General features: G+C 37.6%; 1 protein-coding gene across 16 annotated transcripts in view; it reads left to right on the forward strand.

Moving 5' to 3' along the window:
* Positions 1-14837, forward strand: part of TTLL5 (tubulin tyrosine ligase like 5) — a 296525-nt gene that overhangs the window by 120460 nt on the left and 161228 nt on the right. For 11 of the 16 annotated variants that reach the window (XR_009223721.1, XM_058567405.1, XM_058567407.1 and 8 more), the window contains 4 exons: positions 1753-1880; positions 4324-4407; positions 4978-5376; positions 12839-13023. Coding sequence is in view for 15 of the 16 variants with exons in the window: in XM_058567405.1 (XP_058423388.1) it covers positions 1753-1880; positions 4324-4407; positions 4978-5376; positions 12839-13023 (796 nt within the window). In the remaining variant the exon portion in view is untranslated. The remainder of the gene's footprint in view (positions 1-1752; positions 1881-4323; positions 4408-4977; positions 5377-12838; positions 13024-14837) is intronic. The other 5 variants (XM_058567399.1, XM_058567401.1, XM_058567406.1 and 2 more) reach the window with 3 other exon arrangements.

Raw genomic sequence — 14837 nt, forward strand, 5'->3', positions numbered from 1 at the left:
TGAATGTAGTCCCCACTTCTGGAAAGACCGGCGCCACTGCTGGGGAAGTGGGAGGGGGCTGGGTGGCCAGCTCTGCTCTGTGTCCTGAAGCCTCAGGACACGTGCACCACCCACCACCGCTGGGGTGTGGGAGGGAGGGGCCAAGCCTGAGTGCCTGTTTGCCCTTGCAGCCTGTGGTCACTGGCATGTGCACTGGCATGGGGATCCGCGTTTTGGTCACCGCCACTGTGGGAGAGGGTGGGGGCTGCTCCCCTAGTTCCACTGCCTCCTGGGAGTCCAGTCCACTCACCTTCAGCTGTGTAGATGCATGGATCACTCAGATGTTCTGGTGTGCTGTGCAGGGAGTCCTTTGTTGGCCACTGGCTGTCTGACTGGTTGTAGCTTAGAGGGGAGAGACAAAGGGAACAACTCACTCTGCCATGATGCTGACGTTACTCCACATGCGGAGTAACGGAGGTACACAGGTGGTACACAGAGACCTTCATCAGGGTTGGTAAGTTCAAACACCTGCAGGAGTCAGTCAGGGGATTATAAATCATAAAGTGGGCAGAAGATAAAACAGGAGGTGTAGAGCAGCTTGTATTTTGACCAGCCTTAACCTTTCTCTTTCAGTATTCTGCGAAGGGCCAAATAAAACACACTGACAGGCAGAGGCAGTCGCCCATTTGCAACCTCAGCTGTAGATCTTTGATAGTTACTTGAGGTACTTCTGTTGTGGCACTTTGCTACTTTGGAGACGTTGGAGTTTACTCTGAGGCTCATAGAAGCAGTTTCCTATGTTATCATTTCAGTGTATTCTGAAGACCGGGGTTTAGGTGCTTCATAATAAGGCAGGAATACTTTGCTTATTTGAAGGCCGCTTATCTGGAACATAACCAGGCTTAAGAAAAAACTGCAAAAGGCCGTTGAGAAACTGCTACAAATGTTACAAAATCCATGCCTAATATGTTTACTGGAAGAATCCTCTAGGTCCTCATCTATTTCCTTATACTTTCCATTTTGTAGATGCTCATAAAGAGCATATAATTTCACTAATTGAAGTGCCCTTAGAGACCAGCTAGTTGAGTCTCTTTCCTTGTATGGATAGTTAGGGAACTCTTCCATGGTTACAGTGGTGGGTCTCTTTATTTCTGACACTGGTAGTTAAAATGACAAGCGCTCCTTTAGTGAATATACTTCAATTATCTAAAAGTGGAGTGGGAAAACTATGAAGGACCAGATAATAAATATTTCAGACTTTGTGGGCTACATGTGGTCTTTTTATAGCATATTCTTCATAAAAAATATGGAACTCATTCTTACCTGGGAGTCATACAAACACAGGCTGCTGGCCAGCTCTGACCCACAGTCTGTAGTTTGTTAACCCCTATCTAGAACATGGCTGTCTCCTAGAATTTTCTGTGTTGTAGCTACTCAGTACTTGAAATGTGACTAGTGTAACTGAGGAAAAGAATTTTTGAATTTATTTAGTTTTATTTCATTTAAATTTAAATAGTCACATATGTCTAGTGGCTGTCATATTGGACAGTGCAGATCTAGGAAATTCACTATGGAACGAATAAAGCCTTATCATGCTGTAAATTTTTTGGATTGCTTCATTTATATTTCTATTTAACCATCTCTTAATAGGGAGTTTTCAGCTTGGGCTTTTCATTTTCCCCTTCCCCAGCTTACTCTATTTGCATAATAAAATTTGGTGGAAAGATTTTCCAGAACAGCTTCCTGTTCTGACCATACTTTCTCTCATTTCAGTGAGGCTGAACTGGAGGAGGTGCTGACTTTTTATACCCAAAAAAACAAGTCTGCAAGTGTCTTCCTGGGGACTCACTCAAAAAGCTCTAAAAACAGCAACAGCTATTCTGATAGCAGGGCAAAGGGTGGTAAGTATGTTGGTTAATTAATGGAAAATAAGAAGAACAAGTGAAAAAATGAGATATATAAAGGAGAGCCAAGAATAATGTTCTGCTTAAGCACTAATAGACTCCATGGTGGTGACATTTTACAGTGTGGGGGTGGGAGATGAGGAAGCATTACATTTTTGTCCTAAAAGCAGAAGAGGGACATGGTCTGATTTTTTTTTCATGGTAATTAACAGCAGAGAGTTTTTCGAGACAAGCTAATGATAAGCTAACGTTTAGTGAGCTGCTCGTATTACTATCTGCTAGACATGATATTATTTTTTTACTTTCAAAAACCATATGGAGTAGGTACTATTATAAAACTTCTTACAGACGAGAAGACAGAAGCTGAAAGAGACTGAGTAACTTGCTCGAGGGTACCCCTCACCATGCAGTGGGACAGGAATTTGAACTTTAGTCGGCATGACTCAAAGCTTGTGCTCTTAATGTCTGCTCTTCTGCTTCTCCTAATGATTATTTCTCACTTGTTAAATTTTTTGCTTCTTCTGGCTCATCGCCATTGGCATTTAGGGTAGAAGAATTCTTTATTGTGTGGGACTGTTCCCTACCTGGTGGGATATTTAATATTCTTAGTCCCAAGCCCAAAATGCCATTAGATTCCTGCAGTCATTGTGATAACCTAGTGTCCCCGTGCATTTCTAAAAGTTCTCACTGCTGGGAAACTCCATGATTGGGTATCTTGGAATTGATGTGGACCAGACTATCTAGCTCACGTCATATGATCAAAAAATAGCAGTGATACTCTATTATAAACAGAGCTCTGTGCTTTAAATGTAAGATTCATTTAAAATCTAGATGAAAGTGTAAGACATAGGTAATCAATAAACTCATTTTATCAGTGTGCTAAGCACTAGATTCAAAGATGGAGACTTGTTCCCTGTTCTTAAGGCTACCATAGTCCATTGTGGAAATAGCCAGCATAATTGGTCATTTAAAATGAGTGAGTTTTCCCAAAGAAACGGTGTTAATATTTTAAAAACTGGTTGGATTCAGAGGCTAGTCCACAAAAGCCTATTAGCTCACTGTATAACTGAATTATTGTATTACTAGAAGTCCTTCTGAGTCCAGCCCTCTTTGAGCTTTCCTAGGTTGTCTAAGCTCTGAAGCTAGTTTATTCATGTGTTCATTCATTCCTTCTACACATTTTACTGAGCACCCATTATGTGTCAGACATTGTGATAGTTGCTAGGTATACAATGACCAGGACTGTCATAGTCCTCGACTTCATAGCATTTATTGTCTAGTGGATGAAGTTGGGTGAGTAAATACAGGAAGAAGGTTGGTAGAAGCTCTGAAAAGCTCCTATAACAGTGTTGGGAAAGGGAGGCTGAGGAGTTCTTGTAATGAGCTTGGGATCAGGAAAAGTGTGTTAACCTAGGGAGGTGGGGGCCTAGACTGGCATTCAGAGAGTAACTTCTCCCCTGGCAGTAATGAGGAAGCCCTAACAGCGTGTACTGGCAGCACCTATTTGTACAGATGGGTCTTTGGAAATTTTGGAGACTACCTTTACATAAGAAGATCTATACTTACAAGAATAACTAGAGGGGCAGTAGGAAGGCCTCAAGGAGACAACATTATGACATTTGATCATCTCTAGATTCATTTCAAATGTAAGCAAACAAATGTGTGACAGTATTGCCACTGCTGGTGGTGATGGAGAGAAGAGAATTCGTATGTCCTTATTCTTTAATTCTGAAAGATGATCTGTAAAATGGCATTTCTTAAATTTTTGTATGAACCCAGCCCTTGAGAAAGATTTTGGAATATTTCCCTAAGTATATGATTAGCTCTCGCTGTCCTGTTTCAAAATTCTGTGGTAGAAAAAAACTAATTTATTAGTGTGGAAATTTATTTTATTAGAGTGATTTTGTTATTGAATATACTGATCAGCCTATCTCAAGTAAACTCACTCAGCTTACTCAAGTAAAACCAAGGAGTTTACTTTAAGATACAGAGCTATTGTGGTATCCGAGTATCATGCCAACAAATATTGGGGCTATTCTTTCTGTCTCTTGGGAGTTGCCCTGCTCCATACATATTATGACTTCTTTGCTCGAGTAGGTACCACCAAACAGCTTGATCTCTTAGTTCCCCTAGTCTAAATTCTTGGCAGAGGCATCTGACTGCCCTTACTTATTTTCTTTTCCAGGCATATTCTAGCTTGTTGGCAGTCCATGAATGGTTCAGGTAGCTGGAGCTGGGGCTGGGGATAGTTAGGAATTATGTGGTGGGTTGCCCATTCAACAGAGCTGTGGGTGTGGCCATCCTTGAAAAAGTGTGGTGAGATATGCAATGGTTCCTAGCATAGTTGTGTTATATTTGGAAACAAAACTACAGTGTATAGCGATGCTCTACCGTTTGATTAGTAGGAGAGCCTAAGCTCGGTATCTGTTTCTCATTTCAGATCACCCTGAGACGATGGAAGAAGTGAAAATAAAGCAACCCAAACAGCAACAGGCAACAGAAATTCACTCTGATAAGTTATCTCGTGAGTGACTTCAAACCTACATAGATTTGCTGCTTTCTGATAAATCCCCCAGAGAAAACAAAGTCATCAGATCTTAAATGATTTTAGAGCATGAGACACCCTAAAGAGGTTCCTTTTCTTTGTTCTTCTTTTTCCTTTAGAATTTCCTCTTATCTACTGATAACCTGTTTTCCCTTCAAGGAATTTTTCGCTTTGTTAATGTTTAGAAATTCTGAGCACTTTCGTTTTTCCTAGAAGGGTAAAAAGCAGAGGGAGAGGAGTTAGCTGTCACTACCTGAAACTCTGTCCTGATGCTCTGACGTAAAATGCCCACTCCGGTTGATGGAGATAGTCCCAACTCCAGCCTTTAGAAAGAACTAAAAATAAACTATTTCTGTTGCCAGGTTGTGGCAGTAGGCAAAATTCATCAAGTGCATGATGGATACTCATTAAAGTCTGTGTTTTTCATGATTTCTGTTTCATGCTAAGATTATTTTGATGTTTAAAAATGTTTACTTCATGTTTTATAGGGATTATATGTCAGTTTTTTGTTAAAATGATCTGTTTTTTTGTTTGTTTTTATTTTAATAGGATTTACCACTTCAGCAGAAAAAGAGGCTAAATTAGTCTATACCAATTCTTCCTCTACTTCTTTCTCTGGTCCTGCTGCTACTCTTCTGCAGAAAATTCCCAGCACCCATTTGTCATCTCTTGTTACAACCTCTGACCTCTCCCCAAGGCCTGGCCACCATTCTTTATCTCAGATTCCTCCAGCTATCCCCAGCATGCCTCACCAGCCCACAATTTTACTGAACACAGTTCCTGACATTGCTTCTCCCTCCATATATCCTGGGACACAGAACGTACCAAGCCCTGCTGGCCTGCCACGCTGTCGATCAGGCAGTTACACCATTGGCCCCTTTTCCTCTTTCCAAAGCGCTGCACACATCTATAGCCAGAAACTGTCTCGACCCTCTTCAGCAAAGGCAGGTGAGTGAGAAAACGAAAGGCAGCCTGCAATGTCAGCTCCTCTCCAGCCCCAATAAAAAAAGAATGTCATCTCTTCTCTTTGCCTTTTCTTTTGAAAAGTAAAGGGACACACCCTGCATTGTTCTGGTGTGACTAAGGAAGAGTCTTGCATTTGGTCCAGTAACATTCATTCATCAATACAAATGAAACAGGACTTCTTAGGTGCTGGGGATAAAGAGATGAATGAGATAGTGCTTCTGTTTACTAGGAGCTTAAGGTCTAGCCACCGGTTTCCCCTCACAGATAATCGTAGACCTGTGAGTGTGCTACATGCGTTCTTTCATATTCAAATAGTTATTCCTGATATCAGACAAATTAGTATTTTTTAATTTTTCAATGTAAAGTCAAGTATGACCTGAATAAATAACCAAAAAATTCTTGAAATATGGTATCTTAATTTTAAATAAAGTAGACTCATATTATCAGTCAAGTCTTTTTTCCATTTTTTATAACAGCTCTATTGAGATATATTTCACATACCATAAAATTCACCCCTTTAAAGTGTGCAATTCAGTGATTCTTAGTATATTCACAGAGTTGTGCAACCAACACCATCTTATTTTAGAACATTTTCATTTTCCCAAAAGAAACCCCATACCTATTAGCAGTCACTGTCCATTTTCTCCTCCCACCGCCCCTGGCAGCCACTCACTGTTTTCTGTCTCTATAGCTTTGCCTATTCTAGACATTTCAAGTAAGTGGAATCATACGATTGGTGGCCTTTTGTGAATGGCTTCTTTCACTTATCATACTGTTTTCAAGGTTCATCCATGCTGTAGCATGTATCATTACTTCATTCCTTTTTATGGCTGAATAGTGGTCCATTGGATGGACATACTACATTTTGTTTATCCATCTATTAGTTGATGGACATTTGGGTTGTTTTCACTTTTTGGCTGTTATGAATAATACTTCTATGAACATTCATGTACAAGTTTTTGTGTGGAGTTTTTGTTTTTGTTTTTGTTTGTACAAGTTTTTGTTTTCCTCTCTCTTGAGTGTATACCTAGGAGTGGAATTACTAGGTCGCACGGTAACATTATGGTTCCTCTTTTTGAGGAACTTCCAAACTGTTTTCCAAAGTGACTACACCAATTTACCACCAGCAGTGTATGAAGGTTCCAGTTTCTCCATATGCTTGTCAACGCTTATTGTCTGTCTTTTTGATTTTACCTATCCTAGTGGGTTTGAAATAGTATCTTGTTTTTGTGGTTATCATTTGCACTTTCCTAATGACAAACGTTGTTGAGCATCTTTTCATGTGCTTATTGGACATCTGTATACCTTCTTTGGGTAAATATCTGTTCAAATCCTTTGCCCATTTTTAAATTGGGATATTTGTTTTTTTATTGTTGAGTTGTAAGTGTTCTTTATACATTTGGGATACAAGTCCCTTGTCAGATAATGATTTAGAAATATTTTCTCCCATTCTGTTGGTTGTCATTTCATTTCCTTGAAGCATAAAAGCTTTTAATTTTGATGAAGTCTAATTTATTTATGTTTTTGTTGTTCCTTGTGCTTTTAGTGTCATATCTGAAAAACTATTTGACTAACCCAAGGTCACAAGATTTATATGTATGTTTTTTCTAAGAATTTTATAGTTCAGGCTCTTGCATTTAGGCCTTTTATCCATTTTGAATTCATTTTTGTACATGGTGTCGCATAAGGGTCTAACTTCATTTTTTTGCATGTGAATATTCAATTGTCCCAGCACCATCTATTAAAAGAGTATTATTTCCCTGTTGAATTGTCTTGACACCCTTGTCATAAATCATTTGATCATAAATATAAGGGTTTATTTCTGGAGTCTCCGTTCTATTCCACTCACCTATATGTCTGTCCATCTGCCAGTACCACATTGTCTTGATTACTGTAGCATTGTAGTAAGTTTTGAAATCACCAAGAGTGATTCTTCGAACTTTGTTGTTCTTTTTCGTATTGTTTAGGCATTCTGGATCCCTTGCATTTTCAAATGAACTTTAGGATCAGCCTGTCAATTTTTGCAAAAATAGGCAGATGGGATTTTGATAGGGATTGCGTTGAATCTGTAGATTAGTTTGGGGAGTATCTTAACATTGGTCAAGTTTTTAAAAACCTTAGTAATATCCACGTTAAGGTGAGTTACTGCTAAGCTATGTTTCATAAATAGCCAATCTATATTTTTTAATCAGTATCTGATTTCAAATGAAATGGATATTATAATATGCAGCTTCAATCAGAGATATTCAATGGTCCATTTTAATAAATATGAATTTGTGCATATATGTGTGTCTGTGATAATTCTGGGTGAATATTTTTGTGATTTAATCTTCTAAAATCAATAATAATAATAATACTCAGTGTTCTGGTTTGAATTTTTTTTTCCCTTATGAGAGAAATTCAGTAACATCAATGTCACTAGTACCCTGTATTGTCATCAAAACTTTTTTTAAACCTTCTTTGTTCACCCCTTTCCCAGAGAGGGATAGAGAACAGAAGAAGCTACTCAGTTCAAAAATATTTCCTAATTTCTGTTTCTGTTGTCATCTGGATTATTTTTGACCCATGGATTGTTTATAAGTATGTTGTTTAATTTTCAGATAGTTGGCATTCTCTACTTACCTTATTTCCACTGTGGTCAGAGATCATATTCTGAATGGCTTAAACAGTAGTAGACAACAATATATAGATAACAATGTATGTATAGTCAACAACAATATAGTAGACAACAATAATAGCCCATAAGTGATTGGAGTCAGATTTTTCTGTGGTGATTGAATAGTTTGGGAATGAGATTAAGATATTATTTAACTTTAGACTTTTTAAAGATAAATATACAGTATCAAATTTCAAGGGTCACCAATGAAAGAATAAAATAAGGAAATTCCAAACCTATGGGAAGAAGAAAAATGGATTGAGGGGAAAAAATCACCCACAAACATAGACGCATACAAGCAAGAAGCTTAGAAAAAGCTTAGAAATGGAAATGTAAAAGATGGTAAACCAAGTCCCAATTTATCAAGAATCAAATAAATATAAATGGATTGAACTTGTTAGAAGAGTGTCAGATTGAATTTTTTAAAAATCCAACTATATGTTGTTTACCAGAGAGAGACACACCTAAAGAAAAGGACACAGAATGATTGAAAATAAAAGGATGAAGAAAGAAATACCATGTAAATACCAACCAGAAGGAAGATGGTCTAGCTATATTAATATATGCTAACATAGACTTTAAGATATAAAATATTCTTACAGGTACAGAGACTAATTACATAAAAGATTCAGTTCAGCAGAAATACAAAAAAGTTCTAAGTATATATAACAAAATAAGCTCCAAATATATAAAACAAAAATTGATACAATTACAAGAGGAATCTACAAATCCACTCTCTTAGTGGGAGATTTCCACATACTTCTATCAGTTATTAATAGACTAAATAGATTTTTACTCAGCAAAGATAAAGAAGATTTGAACAAGATGATAAGTTTTATCTATTGATTATTCATAAGACTGTGTGCCCAATAATTAAAGAAAACAGCTTCTCAAGCACACATGATATATTTATAAAAACCAGTCATGTCCTACGTCATAAAATAAGACAACAAATTTTAAAGAATTGGTATTATAAAACCACATTCTCTGTCCACACTGCAATTAAACTGAAGGTCAATAACAAAAATATATATAACAAATTCTCATGTATTTCAAACTTTAAAAGAGTTAAAGAAGAAATCATAATGGAAATAAATTTAGAAGTATTAGAATTGAATGATAGTGAAAAAACTGCTTGTCCAAATGTGTGGAGAACATGAAAGGCAGTACTGGAGGGAAATTTACTACCTTAAATACATTTGAAAAGAAGAAAGGCTGAAAATTAATGTGCTAAATATCTGATTTCAGACATTATAAAAACAATATCATAAATCTAAAGGAGAAAGAAAGAAATAAGAGCAAAAATCACAGAATTCAAAAATAAAGTACAGTAGAGAAAATATCAAAGCCAAAAAATTCTTTGAATAGCGTAATAAGGTGGACAAACCTTTGGTGAGAATAATCAAGAAAAGAGAGAAAACATCAGTAAATAATAGAAGGAATGGAAAATCAGACAGAAAATAAAAATATAGCATAGGTGACAAAAAGAATACTGTTAACTTCTTTATTCCAATAAAATTGAAAACTTATACAAAATGGACAAGTGCCTACAAAAGTATAACCTAAGTAAAATTGACTCAAGAAGATGAAGAAAGCATGAATAGTCCTATAAGTATTTTTTGTGTGTGTGTGAGGAAGATCAGCCCTGAGCTAACATCCATGCTAATCCTCCTCTTTTTGCTGAGGAAGACCGGCTCTGCGCTAACAGCTATTGCTAATCCTCCTCCTTTTTTTCCCCCAAAGCCCCAGTAGATAGTTGTATGTCATACTTGCACATCCTTGTAGTTGCTGTATGTGGGACGCGGCCTCAGCATGGCCGGTGAAGCGGTGCGTCAGTGCGCGCCCGGGATCCAAATCCGGGCCGCCAGTAGCGGAGTGCGCGCGCTTAACCGCTAAGCCATGGGGCCGGCCCTGTCCTATAAGTATTATTTATTTTTTTATTTATTTTTTATTTTTTGTTTATTGCCGTAACATTGGTTTATAACATTGTATAAATTTCAGGTGTACATCATTATACTTCTATTTCTGCATAGATTACATCCTGTTCACCACCCAAATACTAATTACAACCCATCACCACACCCATGTGCCGAATTATCCCTTTCGCCCTCCTCCCTCCTCCCTCCCCTCTTCCCGTCTGGTAACCACCAATACAATCTCTGTCTGTATGTGTTTGTTTATTGTTGTTATTATCTACTACTTAATGAAGGAAATCATACGGTATTTGACCTTCTCCCTCTGACTTATTTCACTTTGCGTAATACCCTCAGTGTCCATCCATGTTGTCACAAATGGCTGGATTTCATTGTTTCTTATGGCTGAGTAGTATTCCATTGCGTATATATACCACATCTTCTTTATGTATTCGTCGCTTGAGGGGCACTTAGGTTGCTTCCAAGTCTTGGCTATTGTGAATAACGCTGCAGTGAACACAGGGGTGCATGTATCTTTACGCATTGGTGTTTTCAAGTTCTTTGGATAAATACCCAGCAGTGGAATAGCTGGATCATATGGTAGTCCTATCCTTGATTTTTTGAGGAATCTCCATACTGTTTTCCACAGTGGCTGCACCAGTTTGCACTCCCACCAGCAGTGTATGAGAGTTCCCTTCTCTCCACATCCTCTCCAACACATGTTGTTTCCTGTCTTGTTGATTATAGCCATTCTGACGGGCGTGAGGTGATATCTCATTGTAGTTTTGATTTGCATTTCCCTGATAGTTAATGATTTTGAACATCTTTTCATGTGCCTGTTGGCCATCTGTATATCTTCTTTGGAGAAATGTCTGCTCAGGTCTTTTGCCCATTTTTTAATTGGGTTGTTAGTTTTTTTGTTGTTGAGATGCATGAGTTCTTTATATATTTTGGAGATTAAGCCCTTATCAGATGTATGGTTTGCAAATATCTTCTCCCAATTGTTAGGTTGTCTTTTCGTTTTGTTGATGGTTTCCTTTGCTGTGCAGAAGCTTTTTAGTTTGATGTAGTCCCATTTGTTTATTTTTTCTATTGTTTCTCTTGCCTGGTCAGACATGGTGCTTGAAAATATGTTGCTAAGACCGATGTCGAAGTGCGTACTGCCTGTATTTTCTTCTAGAAGTTTCATAGTTTCAGGTCTTACATTCAAGTCTTTAATCCATTTTGAGTTAATTTTTGTGTATGGTGTAAGGTAAGGGTCTACTTTCATTTTTTTGCATGTGGTTATCCAGTTTTCCCAACACCATTTGTTGAAGAGACTTTCTTTTCCCCATTGTATGTTCTTGGCTCCTTTGTCAAAGATTAGCTGTCCATAGATGTGTGGGTTTATTTCGGGGCTTTGGATTCTGTTCCATTGATCTGTGTGTCTGTTTTTGTGCCAGTGCCATGCTGTTTTGGTTACTGTAGCTTTGTAGTATATTTTGAAATCAGGGAGTGTGATACCTCCAGCTTTGTTCTTTTTTCTCAGGATTCCTTTAGCTATTCGGGGTCTTTTGTTGTTCCATATAAATTTTAGGATTCTTTGCTCTATTTCTGTGAAAAATGTTGTTGGAACTTGTTAGGGATTGCATTGAATCTATAGATTGCTTTAGAAAGTATGGACATCTTAACTATGTTAATTCTTCCAATTCAAGCGCACAGAATATCTTTCCATTTCTTTGTGTCCTCTTCAATTTCTTCCAACAATGTTTTATAGTTTTCGGTATACAGATCTTTCACCTGTTTCGTTAAGTTTATTCCTAGGTATTTTATTCTTTTTGTTGCAATTGTAAATGGGATTGTATTCTTAATTTCTCTTTCTGCTACTTCGTTGTTAGTGTATAGAAATGCAACTGATTTTTGTATGTTGATTTTGTATCCTGCTACTTTACGATATTCGTTTATTACTTCTAAAAGTTTTCTGGTGGATTCTTTAGGGTTTTCTATATATAAAATCATGTCATCTGCAAATAGTGAGAGTTTCACTTCTTCCTTTCCAATTTGGATCCCTTTTCTTTCTTTTTCTTGCCTGATTGCTCTGGCTAGGACTTCCAGTACTATGTTAAATAGGAGTGGTGAGGGTGGGCATCCTTGTCTGGTTCCTGTTCTTAGAGGGATAGGTTTCAGTTTTTCACCATTGAGGATGATATTAGCTGTGGGTTTCCACTTTTCTGGGTTTTTAATTTTTTTGCAGTGAGGTATATGACTTTTATCATAAAAAATATGAACCTTGATTTTATATTAAATAATTTCTTTCTGCCAAAATTTCAGTGCTCAGAAGTAATAGAAATCTTTGATATTATAGTTGAAAGAAGAAAATTTAAATCTGAAAGGAAAATCAGTTATTTGATAATGTAAGATTATTGCTGTTTTTCTAAATACACTCAGTTTTGCTCTTATCCCTCTTTCCTTTTTGAGCTTTGTGTGGACTGTAGACGATTTGACACGGGATGCCGTAGACAACTAACAAGTACAGTCACATAACAAGAAAAACAAGAATTATGAGTTTCAAGGCTACATTTTTTATTCATTAAGATTAGTAAATTCTAGGATTGATTATTCCCCACTACATATGATGAAAATTCTTTTTTGTGACGCATTCATAGTGAGCAGAAACACTTTAATAAATGCATGTCACAATTTGGTGGTCGGAAGAGTTTCTAGGGGATGGTAAGGATTTGGTTTTATTTTTGTGAGCATATGAAGATAGTTTGTTGCTCCTTAGATTGTCAAAGATCCCTAGGATTCAGTAAAGTCTCTGTTGGCTGAGATTTCTGTCATCATCCTGAGTTTTTCAGGGCTTTTTCCTAAGTGGGTGAAAACCTTTCTTTTTTAGCAGGTTCGTGCCATCCAATCAAGCAGCATTCAGGAGTAGCCAAAACACAGGAGGGAGAAGATGGTTCTTCGCACAGCAAACGGTACAACCAAAGTATGGTGACAGCTGAACTTCAGCGGCTGGCCGAGAAGCAGGCAGCAAGGCAGTATTCTCCATCCACACACATCAGTCTCCTCACCCAGCAGGTATGGACGGTTTGGGGTGCCCAAGAGCTCTTTGGGCCCAAGGAGAGGATTAACGGCAGGGTATTCTGTCATTCCTTGTCTTTATGGATTCCCATAGACAATGCCTGTTGAATGAGTATAGTTCGTTTCAAGCTAAAGAATGAAAGTGTTCCTCTTGAGCTTTAAAAAAAGAGTTTCTGTTACAGGTATTGCAAAATGAAGTCTGCTGCTGGCTCTGATGTAGTTACTTCGTGGATAAACAGACTTGAATGTTCAGCTGTAAATATACTTTTAAAGGATCTTTAAAAATAACTTCCTCTTTGGTAAAATTTTCCAGTGAGTTCTAGTCTTCTAAATCTTTTTACCAGAATGCCGTAACAGTACCTTTTACTTTTTTTTTTTTTTTATCGTAGCGCCTTTCATCTCATGATCTCAGGATGTTTTCTGGGTACTGATTAATGAATTATTTCAGTACACTCTTATTCAACACGTATCAGTCTCCCCATTTTACAGATGGGGGAAACTGAGGCTGAAAGAAGTGATGTAATCAAAGTCATGTGGCAAGCTGGATGGATAACTAGGATTTTGACTTTAAGTTATATATCTAATAACAAGCTTATAACACAGTGAAGTTAGATGAAAGTTTCAAGAACTTTGGGGTTCTTTTTGCCCTTCTTGCTGATTATCCCCTTGGTGTTTACCTGGAATTTGAAGCCATATTTCCTCCTTTTCCTTAATGCAAAATGGCATCAAAGTCCTCCAAAGGAATTATTATAATTTAACTCCACAGTTATATTTTGCTACATCTGTGTTGTGTCGAATTCCTTAATTGGTGGCAACCCTGTAATGATAATCAAGTCTAGAAAAAAGTGAAGCTGACACCTACTTCAAGCGCATGTTGAAAGTAGGCAACACACTGCTCCCTGGTGGTGCCCTCCTTCTCTGTATAAAATTGAGGACCAAAATTCAAGATAAGCCTTAGCCTTACTTCAGCTTCATCTCAGTGTGTGAGTTTGTAATTAATTTTCTTTTTCAAATCCTTAATAGTTTGAAGGAAGTAAGTGAAGAGGCCGAATGTGAGATAGGAAGCAAAGAATCTTACAACGGTGGTGTTGACACTTGAAGGGGATTGAGTAGTTAATTTTTAGTGATAGAATGATGGGAAGAGGGAATAGAATATCATGACCATGGTAGAATGGAAAGGAATTTTGAAATGTGAAGTAGCTATGAGGAAGGGAGAGGGCCAGTGATCTGCTACACTTTTTTCATTGGGTCATTGACTAGAGTATATGTTTCCAATTTATAAATGAGTAGCTAGAAGCACCAAGACATTAAGCAATTTTCTTTGCAATTGTAGTAAAAATCATAGCTAATATTAGTCTTTACATATTTTCAACTCCTGTCATTTGGTAGACTGCAAAACTTGCAAAATGACAGGATCCTGATGCTGTGGGAATCCAAAGTGATTGTATCCTAGTTGGAAAGTCATCCCCTTCGGTCCATCTGTCTTCCTAAGAAGAATTTCAGTGCCAGTAAATTAAAAGTCCGTCAGACTTCTCCTCGTAGGGATCTGAACTTGCCATTAGATGTCAGTCTTAACTTTTAGTGTCTTGGTAACAGGGTGGTTAGTGCTTGGTACAATACTGAGGGAGGTGCTGTAGTGTGTAATAAGCTGGGTGGAGTAGTGGAAGGAGAGCTGGATTAGCCATCTAAAGACCTGCCTACTTCTGCCACTTACTAGCTGTGTGATCTTGGGCAATTCGCTCAACTTCTCTCAACATCACGGTCTTTATTTGTTGATGGGGGAACCTGTTGTATTTTCCCCAATTATCCTC

The sequence above is a fragment of the Diceros bicornis genome, chromosome 24 (genome assembly GCF_020826845.1).
Source record: "Diceros bicornis minor isolate mBicDic1 chromosome 24, mDicBic1.mat.cur, whole genome shotgun sequence".
NCBI classification, from domain to species: domain Eukaryota; kingdom Metazoa; phylum Chordata; class Mammalia; order Perissodactyla; family Rhinocerotidae; genus Diceros; species Diceros bicornis.